Genomic DNA, 21,300 nt, shown 5'->3' on the forward strand with positions numbered 1-21,300 from the left:
TTGGTTAGGAGAGTGGATGGAAGGAGAGATAGATATTAAGCATGGATCTCGCCTTCCTTTCCTTTGTAATTCCACTCTCCTACCGCCGTATCTCCCACTGCCCCACACTACTCCGATGGGAGCTCCAAGTACAACCTCACAATTACCAGCCACCTCCCCATGCAAACCAACCCCCATGTCCATTGTCTCTCCCCCTAATGACAACAAGGAGCCAAGACAGAGGAAGACTAGCAGCAATGTCATTCCTCTGATGCTATGGCTCAGCTAGCAATATACCAAACCCTTATCCCCGCTACACAGCTGCACAACAGAGTCCGGTGGTGGTTTAAGGCTTTTTTCATGCAAGCAGGCCTTAAGAAATGCCTCTCTCACAGGCACAGCCCCCTCACAGCTGAGCAGCAGAGTCCAGTGGTGGTTTGAGGCTTTTTACCTGCAAGCAGACCTTAAGAAATGCCTCTCTCACAGGAAGTACAGGCCAGATGCTATTCTTTCAGCCTCATTCCATGCATGCAATATTTGGATAACACTAACTACTTTATAGGGCTGTTATAAGGATGGCTCAAATGAGAAGTACTTTGAAGAGAAGTACCCTGAAAACAAACAGTATATAAATACTAGAAAATACTATTACTGATATATCACAAACTTCTGAGGCCTCAGTGCTTACAAATAAATGATTTTGACTGGAGAGCCACCATGGTGGTGTGTTTTAGCTGTCTCTGAAATAATGGGCCAGCAATCCTTTTTTCAGACAGCCCTGAGATTTTATCCTCTAACCCACATCCCACTAAATAACATTGTTTTATTGTCTTTGGTCATTCTTTACACCTACCACCTAAATTGTATCTTTCTTTGCAAACAGAAATCTTACCCTACTTTTTTTGAACTTTGACTCTGCCTTACAAATGTCCTACCTGTTTCAACACATGCTGGAAACTTTTGCAGATCTTTAAATTAGCGGGAATAGATATTGTTCCTTCATTTCACCAGCCTTGAGCGGCACCTGAGATCTGTCTAACAGGGCCTTCTCAACCTTTATGAACACATTTGGGATTTTAAGAAACCTTCCATGAAGAACCATCACAAAATTGCTGCCATGGAAGTGTGAACAATCACAGTATCTACAACTGCAATATAATATTCATTCCACTGAAGACATGCTAAACGTCATCTTACAAAAAAAAACCTAAGTAAAAAGCTGAGATGAAATATGATTTCCAAATCAAAAAGCCTCTTCTCTGAATTAATCTAATGCCTCTTGGGTGAAATGGCTGTTCCAATTAATTATCCTAAAATTTAAAGCACTACCTACTTACAACCTATTTCTCCATGGTCATAACCTAGTGTACCCCGGCTCCTCTGTTTTTTCCCTTCCTCAGCATCCTCCAAACATCCTCCATTTCAAATCCCTTCCCAGCTTCTGAGGCCACCTATCTTCTTTCTCCTATTAGCATACTCTTCCCTCTTCTGCTACCAGAGGCAAGTTACAGAAACATGCATTTAACTGGTAACACCCAATTAGAACTTATTTCAGAGAACTATTTTGATTAGAGAATACCAACAGAGAAGAGGGAGAGGGAGAACAGTTATGTTCTTTATCTTCTTCCAGTGTTGGAATACAACTGTTCACTCACCTGGCCAACCAAAATGGAAAGAAACCCTGAGCAAGCACAGCATGAGCTGTGTGGAGGAGGCTGAAAAGAAAATGAAATCAGTAAGCTTTGTGTGAGATATAAGAGGAGGAGACAGCCTGGAGAAGACCCTGATGGATCTCTATAGATAGACTGATGCCTGGGGGCATCACAATAGGAACTTGACATCTCCTTGACACCGATCTTAAGCCTTACAACTGCAGACTTTAGAGCTTTGCAGATCAGCTGATTCTCTAGAGGTTGCTGAACTGAAACTTCCATCAGATCCAGACAGCCTAGCCAACAGTCATGCATGATAGGAGTTCTACCAGACAGGACACTGTATTTCACTCCCTTCTCTTCCTTCAACACCTGGACTAGCATCAGCCTGGCAACCAGAGGGGCGTGGCCTGGAGCCTCAGGCTTTAAGAGGGCTCTCCTTCACCCCTCCCTCTTCCTTGGAACATCAGGCAGCAAGCTAGCTGAGAGCTAGCCAGCTGGAGGACTTGAGGATCCAGCAGCAGTGGTGTTTAGGCAATGTCACCGAGTACTATTGGCTGTTATTTTTCTGTTTTTCTTCTGTTGATTATTGGGCACTGAATCCTTTCCTTTCCATGGTTTCACGTATGTCTCCTATTCGACCCCTTCCTATCTCTCAGCTTCCATTCTCTTGTTCACTCTGGAACTGTTGCTCTGCTGCTTCAAAAGCGACTGCAGTTCATGATCTTTTTCTTTCCAGTGCATTTCACCTCCTTGCTCTTACTGAAACCTGGCTCCCGGCCCATGATACTGCTACCTCTGCTGCCCTTTCTTTTGGCGGTCTTTCTTTCATCCATACTAGCTGCTCTGAGGGCCAAGGAGGGGCCCCCGGTATCTTATTGTCCAATTCCTGCCAGTTTCAAGTTCTTTCTCCCCCCCCCCCCAGCTATTGTTTCTCTTCATTTGAATCTCACTCCATTGGACACTTTTCTTTTACAACTTCGGGTTGCAGTCATCTATCGCCCTCCTGGTTCTGCTACCCAGTTCCTCACAGATTTTGAGTCTTGGCTGACATTTTTAATTTGATCCCAAGAATCGTTCTACATCTCACTTTAGTAAGGGCTGTTCGACAGTGGAACAAACTCCCTCGGAGTGTAGTGGAGTCTCCTTCCATGGAGGTCTTCAAACAGAGGCTGGATGGCCATCTGTCAGGGATGCTTTGATTGGGAGTTCCTGCATGGCAGAAGGGGGTTGGACTGGATGGCCCTTGCGGTCTCTTCCAACTCTATTATTCTATGATTCTATGATTCCCTCTTAGCTTCTTTTGGTCTTCAACCGCATTCCAACTCTTCAACCCATTCTCTTGGCCACTGTCTTGACTTAGTTCTTGCTGCTAAGTGTGTCATTTCTGGCTACTTGGCATCTGATTTTCCACTTTTTGATCATTATTTAAAAACTTTTACTTATATCCCACCTCCTCGTCATACTGTCCTGTGCCACTTTCATGATCTCCAGTCTGTTAACTCTAACCATCTCAGTCAGTCCTTGGATTCATCTCTTCCTTCTCTCAATCTTGGGGACTTTGTGGATTCAGTCATGTATTTATTTAATTCCACTCTTTCTTCAACTCTTGACAGCTTTGCCCGTATCTGTGCGTGTGTCCTCCTCTATGACTAGGCCTCAGCCCTGGATTACTCCCATTGTTAGGTTTCTTTGGTCCTGCTCTCAAGCAGCCAAACGTCTCTGGAAAAAGTCCAGGGAGTGGGTCAACTTTATCCACTATTAAAGGGCCATTTTGTGGTCCTCAGTAGTCCCAGGGCATTTTTGGGGGCAAACATTTTTGTGGTGGAGATGTGGCCTGCCAAAGTCTCCCAGTAGCTATTACAGCGCATTAGCCTTCCACAGTTGCCTACCCCTGCATATTTCACAAATGTACCAAAAGCTTCAGAAAGATGCAGAAGAATGCTACTCAGAATTGGGAAAAAAAAAATAAGTTCAAGAAACTGAGATGCTGGCTGCTATATGGTTGAAGATGTTCTCTTCATTTTATTTAAATTGATTTACATATTTAAAGTTCCTTGGATTACTACCACTCTACAAAATACCATCAGCTTTTGAAAGGTTTCTCCTTCAGAATTGAATTGGGCATTCTTCATAATTTTCTCTATAAGTCCTAAATAACATGGTTATTTCTTGTAAATTTTCATGAATTTCAATTATCATACCTAAAAGTTTTAAAGGGTGAAAGCTTCAGAATTTACATCAGAGGATTTATCTGCATGATGACCCAAAGCAGTTCCCATCCACATTTTAACCATTTCAAATAATTATTGAACATCTTTATTTTATACTCTGAAATATATTGCCTGCACTGTTTCAGCTTCTGTTTCAGAGTAGTGATCAGGGTAGAACAAGCCAGAGATAAAATATGAATCAGGGTTCTGAGGTAATGACAAGCCATGGTTTAAACCAGCAATTCCCAAAGTGGGCAGGATGCTGCTCTGGGAGTGGTGGAAAGATCCGGGGGGGGGGGGGTGAGGGGGAAAGGGGGCAGCAGGGAGTCCTTCAGTCATATATTTCTGTGTAAGAAAAATATGGGGAACCAGATGGCTTTAGGAACATGGTGGAGATTATGGTTGCATGAAACTTCTTTCCAGGGTCCCTTAAAGCCGATACACAGTCTCACTGACTCCTTCATGTGGTGGTGTCTCCCATTCTTCGTCTGCTCACACGAGCTTTTTCTCTTAGCCACATCTTTCACTAGTAGTAGCAAGAAACTCTTGCAAGGCATGGGCACAAAGCATCTCTTCCCTGGCTTAGAGCAGTGCGATTTTGGGACAGACTGGCTCACTGGAGCAAGGAGTTAGAGCATGTGGCAATGGGGCAAAAAGGAGCTTTCCAATTTGGGACTCTGCTTAAGATTTCTGAGCTTTGATGGGGCTTGGCTGGCAGGTTGGAGCTGCACTGCTCCTCCTGCTTTCTTTCATCAGACAGGCTGAGAGAAGAGGCAGCAGAAAAAAACAATATTTGTGTGGCGGTGGAACCTTGAAGCTGTGTGTGCATGCATGTATTTATACACAACTGAATTGCCCCACACCCACCCAATACATAGCATCTTATAGGGAAAGATCCAACCACATCCAAACACACTTTATTTTTCAAGTTCTGAACACATCATGTCTTAATATGCTTTAAGCACCAAACTATTCATTTTATTAAAGACAGGTAGAGGATTACGAGAGCTACCAGTTGATCATTATTCTCTGATGCAAGTAAAAAGCAAATAATTCTTAAGATTTCTCCAAGAATTCTAGGATTTTAAAATTATTAGTACAGGAACAATAAGGAGACTTTTAACTTAAGTAACTAGGTTAACATAAGTAGCAACTCCTTCTAAGCAAGTAGGATTTTATACACTTTTAGCTCCTCTGAGATCCAAATGTACATGATACCAAATCAGTGAGTGAACAGAAATATGGCAGGGAGCAGCACTGGAAGCTTTATACTGCCAATGCAGCTCCCAGCCAGTGCTAGTCTGAAAGCCAATTATTTAAGAAAGCTACTTAATGGTTTGTCTTTCATGCTTTAGCATGATGAAAAAGATAAGCCAAACTAGGCAATGTGTGCCTGTGGCATGTGTCATTTCTCCCCTCTATTTGACTGCTATTCTGTTGAGCTATTGAGGGAAGTAAGATACACTCTCTTAAGTATCACCAATGTACTATATAGACCTATTATATTCATTTTTTAATTTCAGAGCTAGATTACTTGTGATGGATGACATCCCATCAGAGACCTGACTTTTTTGTTTTATTTAGTTTAGCACAAGTGCAAGAGAACTATCAGTTTGATTTGACTAATGTCAACTTGCAGTTTAACCCCTGAATTTCATATCATAATTAATTTTTTAAAATTTATTCAACAGTAGATGTAGGTGGGTTATGAGAATCTAAAAAGAATGCAATACCATAAAACATAGTAAAACAGAAAGCATACATAAGGAAAGGGATACATAAATGCAGGATTTAAAAGCCTTTCAGAAAAGAAAGGTTTTTCCTGGGCAAGCCTTTTTTGGGAGAGCATTTCATAAACAGGGCACCACAACTGAGAAGGCACTCTTTCTGGCAGCCATCCACCCAATGTCCTCAGATGGGATATCTTGTCACTATAGTGACTTAAGGGTGTGGACATGTATATTTGGAATGAGCCAGTCTTTGAGATTCTCTAGTAGGCAAACCACCCATTATAATACAATCTCCCTCTTCCCTGGATTATGTTTCAGTTTATTAGCCCTTACCTATTCCATTAATTTATACAGTTACCAATTTCAAAATTCTGTACTATCTTGCCTTGGTTAGAAGAAAAGGAAAGGAAAGCTAAAGCTAAATATCATCTACATGTCAATACTACTTCAGCCCTTATTCCCAGATAACCTCCCTCAGCAGGTTTATGTAGATGTGAGAAACCATGGAAAGTAAATTGAGCACTGTTGATATAACTGTCATACAGTAAAGCAATAATTTCAGGCATTAACTTTTTGGCACCAGCCATCTAACACAACAGAACTAACAATGCCTTCAACTCTCAACTCAGAGTGCTGATCAAGAACAATACTAGTAGCATTAAAACAGATCCGAAAGAACCAACAAAGATGAATCACTCTTTCTTCCTCACTTTCTTGTTCATGGAAATTTCTCTCCTAAAGCTAGGTCTAAGGGTGGATTGAAATGTATCTACAAAATCAGCTTCTTCCATGACTACCTGAAATTAATTCACTCTAACATCCTGCCTATCTAAATTTCCTCCAAGGTGTTAAAAATCATGTAAAAATCAAGGCAAGATACTAGTACGTCGTCAAATATTATTGACAGCATCTTTGGTACAGTGAACACACTTCAGTATTATTGGTGTGTGCCTTTAAGTCATTTCCAACTTATGGCAAACCTATCACAGGGTTTTCTTGGCAAGGTTTTATTGGAAATGTGTTGCCTTTGCCTTCCTCTGAGAATGTGGGACTTGCCCAAGGTCACCCAGTGGCCTTCCATGGCTGAGCAGTGAGTCAAACCCTGGTCTCCACAGTCTTAGGCCAGCATTCAAATCATTACACCATGGTGAAAGTAGGGAAAAAATACAATGGTGTGTCATATAGAGTTTGGTCCTCAAGTACACCAAGGACTTAGCAAGCAGAGGAAGGAAGAAGACCTACTGTATATGGATGAGAGAAGACAGAATTGGCAAGTTGTTAATTTATAAGCCCTTAATAGCATACTGCACTTTGTATGATTACATATGCATATAAAATTGAAAGGGAAAGGAATCTTACTTGTGTCTCGACTGCTGTATGGCCATCCAGAGACAGACAGAAAAGGTGGGACTGGAGAGTTTGTTCTGCTGTCATCTCCTAGTTGCTGTGTAATATGCCGCACAGTATCCTTATTTTTCCTGTTCTTTCTGCGCCCTTTGGGCTGCCATCCGTCTGTAGCGCTCTGTTCTGAGAAAGCACTCTGCATTGCACTTTCTTTGGTAGACTGGAGCTCATTGCTTCCATAATGAGATGGAGAGATCTGCTCTTCTTTGATACGTAATGATCCATAGCCCAAATCACTAGCCCAAAGAGACTGGGATGAAATATCATCGTGACTATCAGTTTTTGGTTCTTGATCCTCTTTTTCATATGTGCTCCCTGCTTCATGACAGCTAGCAATAGCTGAATCACCAGAGGAGTTTGCTGGACTTGTCCGTCGAGCTAACCAGGGAGATATGCTCCTACCAGCAACCACTGCTGAAATCAAAGCGTCTGTGCTACTACTGGAAGAAGCCCCAAATTCATAATCAATAAGATCATCTGATGCATCAGATTTTATGCTAATGTCAAGAGCAGCCTTTATAAAATTATGACAGGCTTGTACAATATCAGTCATCTGGAGATAGCTAGCAGCTGACATCACCTCAATAACATTTCTGCTGGTCAGTGCAAGGTGTGCTGAGTACATGAAATCAATGATTGCTTTAAAGCCCTGTGCTGTTACAATGTCTAAATGAGTGACAGTTGCCTGGTCAGAGGTCTTCTGCACCTGGCAGTACAGTGTCTTGAAGTACCGGCTGCTCCCAAGTAAAATGTTTTTGTGAGCCTTGAAAATTTTCCCCTCCACTATGATACAAACATCACAGAGTATACCGTGCTGTCTTTGCTCATTGAGTTCTTGAAGCAGATGATGATAATGGGAGGCAATCTCCATGTCTTCCTTTTGATTGTTCATTTAGAAATATTTGCACAACTATGTCTGCACCACTCTGTGAGGGAGAAGGAAAGTGTTATCATATTAATTGGGCCATCATACTATGCAAGTCATCACAGAAACTATCCAAAAGACATCTAGCAATCTTACCTGGGAGCCATTTACACTAAATAAATATAATGCATTCCACTTTAACTTCCATGGTTCCTTCATATTGAATCCTGGGGTTTGTAATCTAGTGCAACACTAGATTGCTCTGGCTGAGAATTCTGCATGTCCCTTCCTAAACTGCAAGAGTCAGCATGTTGTAGTAGTTTGACTGTTGAACTACAGCTCCGGAGACCAGGGTTTAAATCCTATGACACACTCTCAGCCTCAGATGAAGGAAAAGGTAAACACCTTCTGAGCAAATCTGAGCAAGAAAACCCTGTGGTAAGTTCGCCTTAGGATCACCATAAGTTAGGGTCACCATAACTACTTGAAGGCACACAACAACAACAAAGTGCAAATCCCAGGATTCCACAAGATAGAACCATGGCAATTAAGGTGTAGTGTGAACGGGCCCCAGGACTGAAAGAGCAGTAAGGCATTACTCTTACTGTGTTCAATCCTTTTGCCATATATCCTCACCCAGGGGTAGGCAACCTGCGGCCCGGATGTGGCCCAAAATTTTGTCCTACATTTGTCCCGGTTTATTTATTTATTTAATTTTTTTTTTTAAATTGATTATTTATTTTTTGGCTTCGGCCCCCCAGTTGTCTGAGGGACAGCAACCCGGCCCCCGGCTGAAAAAGGTTGCCTACCCCTGTCCTCACCTGTAAGTAAAGACAAACTTAAACATGACATTAAAATGTGCCTTTGGATTTAACATACAGGATTTTAAAAATTCAAATAGTTATCACCCAAGGAGGAAAGATAATTATGGGGATTTCAGGAGGCAAAGGAAGGGGATTTAAATATTTCCTCCCCCACTTTAGAGGAACAACCTCCCAAGTTGAATTGGAAGGAAATCTGTCACCATGTTCAGTGGGTGATTTCCTCCTACTGCAAAATACAGTTTCAGAGTAGGGATTTTCCTTAGGTCTATATAGTGTGGAAGTAAAGAGTTAAATCTCTTCTAGTGACTCCTGCTATTACAATAATTATTGCTTATGACATCCAAATTTTGAATTATACACTCATAAAGATGCAAGATGGTTTTTGCAGATGAGGTGAAAAGAGGTGGTCACTTAAAGCAGCAGAGTCAGAAAAACAGCAGTTTAGACCACAGCAGTCATCCTCATTGCAGACTAGGGATGTAATTCTTCAAGTTTCTTCTCAAAGTAATTTTAGCAATTTTCTTCTTGCTGCAAGAAAGTCTTGGAAACCCACAGTTTTCAAAGGCTATTCACAGTTCAAGACGTATTCTGTGCACAATTCGTTGTGTTGCACAGAAAACACAAACAAATGAATTCCCCTTTCATCTAAACTCATATGGATGATTTAAAATTACAGCTGAGGCAACAATGCTGACTAAGAGAATGACACGAAATGAAATAAAACCACGCCTATTCTATTTACATGATGTATACACAGTGGGGAATAAATAGAAATAATGTTTTAGATTCTCTGAGACGTCCTACAGAGCAGTTTGCAACTGCAGCCAAGAAACTATGGACATCTTATTACGCTATTGAGATTATGAACTTGTTTTCCTAGGTACTTACAATGATCCCAGCCTGTTTTTCAGCCACCACCTTATTTTGGGAGTATATTAAGAGTAGCTCTGAGCAAGTGCAGAGTTCTTTCCTTTGATCTTTTCCAGCCTTTCTGCTCCTGTGTCTCCCTTTTCTGGATACATTAAAGTCAACATCTGGAGCATTAAGATCAGATGAGCAAGCTGTAAGTGATCCAAGGGATCTCATACAACCGCTGAGATGAACTGAAATAAAGGAGCTGGTAGCATTAGCTTTCGTAAACTTGAGTCTCCTGCCTCCGGTGTAGCTTATTTCTTTCAGTTTTTCTTAAAGCTGCTATAAGATTCCTTTGAGCACTTATTTTCATACTTTGCACACTGATTTTCCATAACATGGCTATGTGTTTGAATGGGTGATCAAAGGAGATTGAGCCAGAAATTCAAAGGACGCTGCTTGAGCCAGTGCCTCACTCAGGAGCTGGGCTCATCTCTAAGCCTGGCCTTATATTGATAGCATGGTATCTCAGGGACAAATTCTTGAAAGATGGCGAGTGGTGGTGAGATGTTGCCAGCTAAATCTATGTAGGTATCTCCTACATCAGCCTTCTGCCTTGAAGACACTATACAATTGTCAGTATCAAAAGAAGAATAAATTATGAACTTCTGAACATAGAATGAGGGGCACCATTCTCTATTTTGCGTGATGCAACAAAATATCTTTGGATAGCCCTCCAAAATGATTTACTGTAATATCTATTTGAGTTTGAGCATAACACGCACTGAGTAAGCTTAACTTATCAATATGTAATAGCTGACTAAAAGACAGACAACAGTAAATTAAAAATCACTGTCCCTAAACTTCATTTGTATGACTACCTGATGGCTAAATTTTTTGGAAATACAATTCTTTAAATCCTACTCATACATAGTAATTCTAGTTGTTAAACATTTCATGTATTTCAATTTTACTTTTAAATTTACAATCAAAATGCTTTTTAAACAATGCTAATGATTCCAGAGAACATATTTTCTGTGATCAATGAATGAAATATATTGTTCACATCAAGCTTTCCCTTTTGATTCTTACTACAAGAGCCTTAATGTTTTTGAAAAAATCTAAGGTTTTCTCCTCAGATGCCTTTACCAGAATATCATTAAAACAAGACTGGTATCCTACCCAAGAAAGCCAATGTGGTGTAGTGGTCTGAGTGTTGAACAATGACACAGGGTCCATTTCCCTGCTTGGCTATGGAAGCTCACCGAGTGACCTTGGGTGAGTCACATATTCTCAGCCCCAGAAAATATGGTCATCTTAAGTAAAAAATGACTTGAAGGCACACAACAACAACAACCCACTAGAAGCAAGACAGCAGAACCAACAATATCCTACCAAAGCAAGAGAGCAAGCTTTCAGGGACTCCTGCCTGCTTCATCAGACACAGGATGTACCTCTTCCTCATTGTGCATTGTTTTTGCTGCTCTGGAAGATCTCTGTCTGCATATTTCTCTGAAGATGCCAGCCACAGAAGCTGGTGAAAGGTCAGGAGGAAACTCTTCTAGAATATAGCCACATAGCCCAAAAAACCCACAAAAAACTATAGGATGTACCATTCAGAATTTCAGGTATATATACAGTACATACCATTTATTTTATTTATTTATATCCCACCTTTCTCCCAATACAGGAGACAATTAACAGCAAATTTTAAAACAGTAAGAATTAAAAACAATACAAATGTATTAAAAAGTTTAAAGCTTTTAAAATCTATTAAACAATTTAGGAAGTTAAATCATTAAACATTGACCATATTAAAATATATTAAAATCCCTATATAAATTTGAAAATATGAGTCACATAGCACCCAACCCTCACGAGTTTGAAAACACCTGATGCCACAAAAATGTTTTTACATGCCACTGAACAGAGGCAGGGATGGGCTCATCGTTGCCTCTAGGGAGGGAGTTCAAAGTTTGGGAGCAGCCACTGAAAAGGACCTCTCCCTTGTTTCCACCAAATGAACCTGAGGGAGTGGTGGGACAAAGAGAAAGGCCTCTCCAGGTTATCTTAGAGCTCTACTACATTCATAAAAGGAGATTTTTGTTTGTTGTTGTTAACTGCCCTTGAGTTGAGCTCAACCCATGGTGACCCTATGTATGAGATATCTCAAAGACTGGTTAGTATCCTCCACAGCTCTGCTTAGTTCCTGCACTCATATCCACGGCCTCCTTAATAGACTTTATCCATCTAGCACGTGACCTTCCTCTCCCTTTACTTCCTTCCATCTTTACGGTTCTTCACATAACTTGGACCCAAGCTGTACAGAGCTTTATAGGTCAACACCAGCACTTTGAATTACTCCCGGAAACAGACTGGCAGCCAACGAAGCTGTTGCAACAAGGGAGTTCTGTGTTCCCTTTAGCCAGCCCAAGTTAACAATCTGGAGACTGATAGGTGAGAGGAAATTTAATGCAGAGAGTACTAACACTGGCAATTACTTTGCTAATACTATCCATTCACAGAACAATTGCTGCTGATACAACAAGCATACTGGCACTAGGTAAGCTGATTAACACATGAAAGTGATAAGAAACTTTTATTATTATTATTATTATTATTATTAACCTTTATTTATAAAGTGCTGTAAATTTACACAGCGCTGTACATACAATCTTTTTAATTGGACGGTTTTATCAGGGTCAAGCCTTTGCAGATAGAGAGGAATTCCTTGATGAGCTGCAATCATCAGTTTCTGTTCTATTCACCATTTGATGTTTCTTTATTCCATTAAGGCATCCCCTTGAAGCCCTTAAAATCTGCTCTGGAAGGCTGAACAGAGCTTTGAATGGGGCAGAGGGCTATCAGGGAAGAGGAAAAGAAATGGGGAGTGGAGTTGAATGGAGAGGAGGAAATGCTTTCTCCCAATTCTGATAACATAGCTGCTTCTGTTAGCAGATATATACCATTGGATCATAATCTACAGGTGTTACACAGTGCCAGGATGCCTGAATTACCAGCAATAATGAAGAATGGGCAGTGGCACATCTTCAAATGCTTCTTTTTTGGTTACTACTGTAAAAAGTTTCTTCTGATGCAGCCCATATACTCCACCTAATTTTGTACTTTCTTTTTCCTACATGTGCATGATCACAAACTTATCAAGATGAACTTAAACACCTAGCACAACAAGCAAATATGATATAATAGGCATCACTGAAACCTGGTGGGTTGAGTCTCATGATTGGAATGTGGAAATAGAGGGGTATAACCTTTTCAAGAGAAACAGGCCAAACAGGAAAGGAGGAGGAATAGCCTTATATGCCAGGGACATTTACACCAGTGAAGAGATCCAGAACATCGATCCTGGAAGCCAAGTGGAGAGCATCCGGATAAAAATTAAAGGGGAGGGAAACAACAGGGATGTTATTGTTGGAGTCTACTACAGACCCCCAAGTCAGATGGAGGAATTGGATGATGTCTTTCTAGAAGAGATGACCACACACTCAGAAAGGAGAGATGTAGTAGTGATGGGTGACTTCAACTATCCTGATATTTGCTGGAAGTCAAACTCAGCAAAATCCTCAAGGTCTAGCAAATCCCTCACTTGCCTGGAAGACAATTTCATTGTCCAAAAAGTGGAAGAGGCAACAAGGGGATCAGCTGTTTTGGATCTGATCCTAACCAACAGGGATGACCTAGCTGATGGGGTGCAAGTGGTGGGATCCTTAGGTGGAAGCGACCATGTTCTCCTGGAGTTTGTTATACAGAGGAAAGGAGAAGCCAGGCATAGTCAGACATGCACTCTAGATTTTAGGAGAGCGGATTTTAGTAAACTTAGAGAAATACTGGGGGTGATCCCATGGTCAGGAATACTAAGAGAAGGGAGTTTAAGGGAGTTCAAGATGGATGGGAGTTTCTCAAAAGGGAGATACTGAAGGCACAATTTCAAACAGTTCCAGTGAGAAAGAAAAACGGGAGGTGTCTCAAGAAACCAGGATAGATGACTAAGGAACTTTCAACTGAGCTAAGTTTTAAACGGAACATGTATAATAAATGGAAAAGTGGGGAAATCACCAAAGAGGAATTCAAAGAAATAGCAGGCATGTGTAGGGCTAAAGTCAGAAAAGCTAAAGCGCAGAATGAAAGGCTTGCTAGAGAGGTTAAGAACAATAAAAAGGGCTTTTTTGGATATGTCCGCAGCAAAAGGAAGAAGGAGGAAATGGTAGGGCCACTGTGTCGAGAAAATGGCAAAATGCTAACAGGGGACAGAGAAAAGGCAGAATTACTCAACACCTTCTTTGCCTTAGTCTTCTCAGAAAAGGAAAAAGGTGCTCAACCTGAGGATAATGGAGCAGAGGACAGAATAGGGGAATTTCAGCACAGAATAAGTAAAGAGATAGTACAGGAATACCTGGTTAATCTAAATGAATTTAACTCTCCAGGACCAAATGAACTACATTCAAGGGTATTAAAAGAGCTGGCAAATGTAATATCGGAGCCATTGGCAATAATCTTTGAAAACTCCTGGAGAACAGGAGAAATCCCAGCAGACTGGAGGAGGGCAAACGTTGTTCCCATCTTCAAAAAGGGGAAAAAAGAGGATCCCAACAATTATCGTTCAGTTAGTCTGACATCAATACCAGGAAAGATTCTGGAGCAGATCATTAAACAGAGAGTATGTGAACAAAGCTAATCACAAAAAATCAACACGGGTTTCAGAGAAACAAATCATGCCAGACAAATTTAATCTCTTTTTTTTAAATAAAATTATCAGCTTTGTAGATGAAGGGAATGCTGTGAATATAGTATATCTTGATTTCAGTAAGGGCTTTGACAAGGTTCCCCACGACATTCTTGCAAACAAGCTTGTAAAATATGGGTTAGACAAGGCAACTGTTACATGGATTTGTCAGAGCATTCTGGTGCCACACCAAGGTACTAATCCCAGTATTACAGCACTGAGCCGTGGCAGTGTCAAGCAACATTAATTCTGCAGTGTAGAAGCAGCCTGGGAATCTCAAGGACCAGGGTTCAAATCCCTGCTCAGCCTTGAAAACCCACTGGATGACTTAACTAGTCACACTCTGAGCCTCAGGAAAAGAATGGCAAACATCTTCTGGATAAATCATGCCTCCCCCTCCCAAAAAAAAGACCTAGGGGAGGATCACCATAAGTCAGAAGCAACTTGAAAGCACATAACAACAAACAAATGGGAGTCTTCCAAGAGAAATGTAATATTAGAGCCATTGGCAATAATCTTTGAGAACTCCTGGAGAACAGGAGAAATCCCAGCAGACTGGAGGAGGGCAAACGTCCCCATCTTCAAAAAGGGGAAAAAAGAGGATCCCAACAATTATCGTCCAGTTAGTCTGACATCTATACCAGGAAAGATTCTAGAGCAGATCATTAAACAGAGAGTCTGTTAACATCTAGATGGCAATTCCATAATCACAAAAAGTCATGCCAGACAAATCTAATGTCTTTTTTTGATAAAATTACTAGCTTGGTAGATGAAGGGAATGCTGTGGATATAGTATATCTTGATTTCAGTAAGGCCTTTGGCAAAGTTCCCCATGACATTCTTTCAAACAAGCTAGTGAAATGTGGGCTAGACAAGGTAACTGTTACATGGATTTGTAATTGGTTGACTGGCCGAATCCAAAGGGTGCTCAACAATGGCACCTTTTCATCTTGGAGAGAAGTGACCAGTGGGGTCCCACAGGGCTCTGTCCCGGGCCCAGTGTTTTTCAACATCTTTATCAATTACTTGGATGACAGAATCGGGGGCATACTTATCAAATTTGCAGATGACACCAAACTAGGAGGAGTAGCTAATACCCCAGAGGACTGGATCAAAATTCAAAATGACCTGAATAGACTAGAAAGCTGGGCCAAAGCTAACAAAATGAATTTCAACACAGAGAAATATAAGGTACTGCACTTAAGGTGGAAAAATGAAATGCACAGATATAGGATGGGTGACACCTGGCTGAATGAAACTACATGTGAAAGGGATCTGGGAGTCCAAGTAGACCACAAGTTGAACATGAGTCAACAGTGCGATGCAGCAGCTAAAAAGGCCAATGCGATTTTAGGCTGCTTCAATAGAAGTATAGTGTCTAGATCAAGGGAAGTAATAGTGCCACTCTATTCTGCTCTGGTCAGGCCCCACCTGGAATATTGTGTCCAGTTCTGGGCACCACAATTCAAAAAGGATGTGGAGAAACTGGAGTGTGTCCAAAGGAGGGTGACTAAAATGGTGAAGGGCCCAGAAACCATGTCCTATGAGGAACAACTGGAGATGTTTAGCCTGGGGAAGAGAAGGTTAAGAGGTGATATGATAGCCCTATTTAAATATTTGAAGGGATGTCATATTGAGGAGGGAACAAGCTTGTTTTCTTCTGCTCCAGAGACTAGAACCTGGAGCAATGGATGCAAGCTACAGGAAAAGATCCCACCTCAACATTAGGAGGAACTTCCTGACAGTAAGGGCTGTTTGACAGTGGAACACACTCCCTCGGAAGGTGGTGGAGTCTCCCTCCTTGGAGGTCTTTAAACAGAGGCTGGATGGCCAGGTGATGCTTTGAGAGTTCCTGCATGACAGGGGTTGGACTGGATGGCCCTTGCGGTCTCTTCCAACTCTATTATTCTATTATTCTCTCTCTCTGACGCAGGTATAGGCATTGCCACCAACTGTTTCCAGGGGCAAATAAAGTATAGTAATCTCTTAATAAAATTCATCTCCAAAGTCAAACTAATTCGTGTATAAGAAGTTCTTACTAAAATGCATTATCATTTGCTATGGTTAGAATCTATTTAGTAGCACATACCTATTTGGAAGTAAACACACGCAGCAAATTACTGCCAAGTTTTCAATAAAATGATCACACATATGAATGCAGTTAAGTAGCTTTCACACAAGATGGCTTTATGATCCAATTTATTTTTCTATTACACTGCCATACATTAAGCTTTTTATTAATTCAACTCTCATCAGAGGTGCAGTGTCCTTCCAATGTCTTCAGATAATTCTTTGTTGACACTGTGCTCATTATCGTAGTATCCCCCTCCTCCCCTTAGTTTTTCCTGGAAACACAAAGTCAGCTAATCACACATGATGCTACTGTACCCCCACTCCTTTGTATTCACTACTCTTACAATCACATCTGGACCATCATAACCAGATGGCACAATGAAACATCTTTTAGTTGAGTGAGTACTGAAGTGAACTCTATGTCAGTGTTATCTTTGCTTCTTTGAGTATCTAACCTACAGTGGAATTGGATTAGCCCATTTTCTATGATATTAGATATTAGAAGAAAGTGCAAAAGCAGGCTTACTCGTGAAAAGAAGGAAAACAAAAATAATGACCACAGAGGATCTACATAAATACAGTACAACCTAGATAATGAGGAAATCGAAATAGTTGAAGACTTCCCATACTTAGGACCTAATACTGATCGGAATGGAGAGTATAGCCAAGAAATAAGAAGACTAAGAATGGGAAGGACAGCCGTGAAAGAACTAGACAAGATCATTAAATGTACAGATATACTACTGAGCACTAAAGTCATAATCGTCTGAGCCATTGTATGCTTCATCACTATGTATGGATGCAAGAGCTGGACAGTGAAGAAAGTGTATAAAAAGAAAATAAACTCATTTGAACTGTGGGTGCTGGAGAAAAGTGCTAAGGATACTGTAGATGGCCAAAAAAACAAATAAACAGGTCCTTGAATAGACAAAACCTAAACTCTCCCTGAAAGCAAAGATCACGAAACTGAGGCCACCATACTTTGACCACATCGTGAGAGGACATGACTCATTAGTAAAGACTATGATGCTAGGTAAAATAGAGAGAAGCAGAAAGAGAGGAAGACCGCATGCCAGATGGGTAAGACTCATTTTGAGCAGCTATGAGCCTAAGCCTACAGGATCTAAGCAGAGTGGTTGAGCATAGGAGGCTTGGAGATGTCTTATCCACAGGACTGCTATAAGACAAGTCCGACTCGAGGGCATTTAAAAATAATGATATTAAATACTTATTGCTGAATGAACTTAACAGAAAAGTAGGTAGAGCTAGAGTGCTAGTAACGCTACTTAGAAAAGGAGAGGGCAACAAACTTGCAGGTATTGTTGGGCTGCAACCCCCATCAGCCCCAAACCAGCAGAGCCAAAGTGAGGTCACTTACAATAACTATGAGGTCACTCATGAGAACTATGAATTTCCAATGCAAGGAACATCTGAGATTTTTGAGGTGCCTGAAGTGGGCTTCTTGCTCTGGCTTGCAAACCAAAGTTACTAATCAGACCTTTCAAAACTTCATTTTATCTGTATTACAGTGACAAAATTCTGATCTTTGGTTAGATTTACAAAGCAGGCATGACTGTCTTAATGACTGTCATCTCCTCTAGATACTCAATAATGTGAGTAAGATTTGTTTTAAAAAAATAATAGAAATGTTGACAAGGCTATACTTGGTCTATCAGCCAATGGGGCTGTATATTGGGGAGGGATGAAGTGTGGTACTCTCTGTTGAGCTGCTCCAGATGACCCTTCTAGGTCTGGCATGTGCCCTGATAAGGCTTGAAATCACATCACATTGTCCCCTAAAACAATGAAGAACTGTTGCAGCAGAATAGTGCTGCCATGACCTTTTGTTCACCGATCCAGATCTGAATGTTTAGTGAAAAAAAGAGGGAGAAAGAAAAGCCGGACTCAACACAGGAAAACATGAGAAGTGGTGTGAGAGCAAAAAACAAACAAACCCTAAATTCATTTACTTTTACACTACTTTGTGGCTTAACTAGCTTTTCTTTAGCAAATTTTAATTCATCAGTCTTTTTTTAAACCCAGTTTGACCCTGCAAGAAAATATCTTGCTTTAATTGTGTCTTTCTTTCGGGATGAGAAGGTGCTCCTGGACAGATTTATTTAGAACAACTACAAACTGGAAGGTTTCACAAACAAATGCAAAAAATATATAGTACTGTGGTACTTTGTTAGTTTCTCCCTTTCATTTTTGGAAGATTTATTTAGAGCCACAATGAATGCTTGGCTCATAAGCAACTTTGAAGAATTTTAGGAGCTTTAAATTCTATTTGCTCTTTTTAGTTTATTTTGTTTTCTAGTCATTTTCAAATAAGGTCAGAGCTTACTATTGCGTATTTTTAATTCTATTTACTCTTGTATTATTCAGATTTTTCAGGATTAATCCTCCTCATCTTCAGAATCAAAATCAAACCCTGACCTCCAGAGGTATAATCCAATACTCAAACCACTACTCATGCTGGCTCTCTAAGTTTGCATAAAAAAACTACTTTATGCTTTAATTCAGGTTGTTCTACGTTATTTATTTATTTGTTTCATTTGTATGTTGCCTTTCTCCCAGATGGGACACATGTTTTTGTATACAGACGGCCCTCCATATCCAGAGTTTTTTAATCCATGGATTCAATCATCCACATCTTGAAAATATTCCAAAATATATAAATTCCCAACTGCAAGCCTTGATTTTACTATTTTATATATAGGACACCATTTCACTACGCCATTGTATTTCATGGGACTTGAGCATTCACAGATGTTGGTATCCATAGGGGGTCCTGGAACCAAACTCCACCACCCACAAGGGAGTTATATTTCCCAATATGTGTAGCCTTCATTTATATACAATATAGCTTTATTGTCTGCTGGTTTTATGTTAGTGTCCATCATCTAAAAAATCTGATACCCAATTTATCTTCTGTGATTTAAACATAGCTTTCAAATGCATTCTACTTTTTGGTCTGATTCTGATCCTTTTTGATTATAAATACTAACTCACTGGCATAAGACCAACAGTGGGATGAAAACATACCATTTTTTCAGGTATGAAAAAAGAACATAACTTTAGATATACATCTCTTAGCAGAAATGTGTAGAAAAACAAAGTGCAGGCGGGGGGGGGGGGGGGAGAGGCTTGAACAGTCTGCATTCTGTTTAGCGGTTCTGATTGCTTAAGTGTCCACCAATAGAGTCAGGTTTATTTGTGAAATGAAAAACTACAACAGTGCTTTCCAGACTGCAACCATGAGAGAATATGGCTATTCACCTCAATACTGCACTGATACTTCCTCATTTATCAGGTCCAGAATAAGCTCTCTATCAATTGCCCTTCACAGAAGACTGCTCTTTCCACACTGCTAAAACTGTTGTCGTGTGTCTTTAAGTCGTTACCATGAGGTTTTCTTGGCAAGTTTCTTCAGAGTGGGTTTGCCATTGTCACCCTCTGATGCTGAGAGAGTGTGACTTGTGCCTGATCACCCAGTGGGTTTCCATGGCTGAGACAGGATTCAAACCCTGGTCTCCAGAGTCATAGTCTGTGCTCGAACCACTACACCACACCAGTTAGAAAAAGAGCTAATAAACTGTACAATAACAAAGAATTAATCAAGTGCAAGAGAGTCTGATACTCTATCAAAGTGAAGAGGTGCAGTAACATTCAGTAACAGAGATCTACAATTACAGAAGTGAGGAGGAAAAGCAAATCCTGCATAGGAAGTTGCTTCTGGCAATAAGCCTTCCAGGCATGCACTGTCAAAGTCTATGAGGTGGAAAGTTGCAATTTGATTCCTAGCTGAAGATAGCTGAAGTTGCCCAGTCTGTAAATTTTGAATTAGTCTAATAAAGGTAACTCTCTAACATGGATGAAAGAACTTAACTGTAGAGGCATACTTTCAAAAGTAAATCCCACTGCCCTTCAGAGGTGAACAGAATATTATGGCAACCCAATGTTACCTCAAAGGCCAGTGTGGTGAAGTAGTCTGAGCATCTGACTATGGATGATATCACACGACTGAAATTGGAAGTATAATCCAGTGTCATCCTGAACGGAATCATGAGTATTCACGTTATTGCACGAAAGGTTACCACATGCGATCGCTGGCAATCCGAACACACTCCGAACGCAGTCATGTGCCAATCCACAGTTAAGTAAATTAGGTGAATTAGCGAAGTCACAAACCCTGTTCCTAGGCAACTTCGGACTCAATGCACTGTTGTTTGATGTGATGTGCATGTCTCCTTTTGGTCCTGGTCCCCCCCACCCCAATCTGGAAGGGGGGGTCCCACGAAGCCACGCTGCAATTCCGCTTCAATTTTGCTTCCGCTTGTCCTTCAGTGTTGCTGAGGGGGGGGGGGGGGCTGCTGCCTGCTAATTAAGAGGCATGGACCGGGAGCTATTCGATAACCATTATATTCACGTTTTAATGTGACAAGAGTGAATATATGCTAATTTTAATGTGAATAGAGCATGTTCTTTCAACCATTCTTCCCTCCTCCCCTGCAACCTATTTTGTAAATTGTGGGGTTCCTTGGTTCCTCTCTCTCACTCGCCTAAATATGCTATGCTCCAGTCATTTGGAGTCTCACTGAGCATGCGCAAGGGTTCCAATTCATGATTAAGAACCCACTGATTTGATGCCTTACTTTGCACAGAATCTGGGCTGCATTCGGGAAGGCCATTACAGTGAATTTAAGGTATGATATGTAATCGCGTGAACTTTCAAACTGACAGCATTATCTTCTCTTTTGAAATTGAGAGCCTCCCGTCCTGTCTGATAAACTCCTATGACTCTGGACACCAGAGTTCGAATCCCCATCCAGCCATGGAAACTCACTAAGTAACTTTGGGCAAGTCACACTCTCTTAGCCTCAGAGGATGGCAAAGGCACACCCCCCCAAACAAATTTTGCCAAGAAAACCCAATGATAGCCCCGTGAACTGACTTTCAAGTTC

At 40.8% G+C, this 21,300-nt stretch overlaps 1 protein-coding gene across 4 annotated transcripts in view; it reads right to left on the bottom strand.

Moving 5' to 3' along the window:
• The window catches only part of ZBTB46 (zinc finger and BTB domain containing 46), a 100,072-nt gene that overhangs the window by 67,142 nt on the left and 11,630 nt on the right, over positions 1-21,300 (bottom strand). For all 4 annotated transcript variants that reach the window (XM_089513548.1, XM_089513552.1, XM_089513550.1 and 1 more), the window contains one exon: positions 6,934-7,904. In XM_089513548.1, the coding sequence (XP_089369674.1) occupies positions 6,934-7,870 (937 nt within the window). In that variant the 5' untranslated portion in view covers positions 7,871-7,904. The remainder of the gene's footprint in view (positions 1-6,933; positions 7,905-21,300) is intronic.

Source organism: Sceloporus occidentalis, unplaced genomic scaffold (assembly GCF_023333645.1).
Source record: "Sceloporus occidentalis isolate IW3139 unplaced genomic scaffold, rSceOcc1.0.p SCAF_3, whole genome shotgun sequence".
NCBI classification, from domain to species: domain Eukaryota; kingdom Metazoa; phylum Chordata; class Lepidosauria; order Squamata; family Phrynosomatidae; genus Sceloporus; species Sceloporus occidentalis.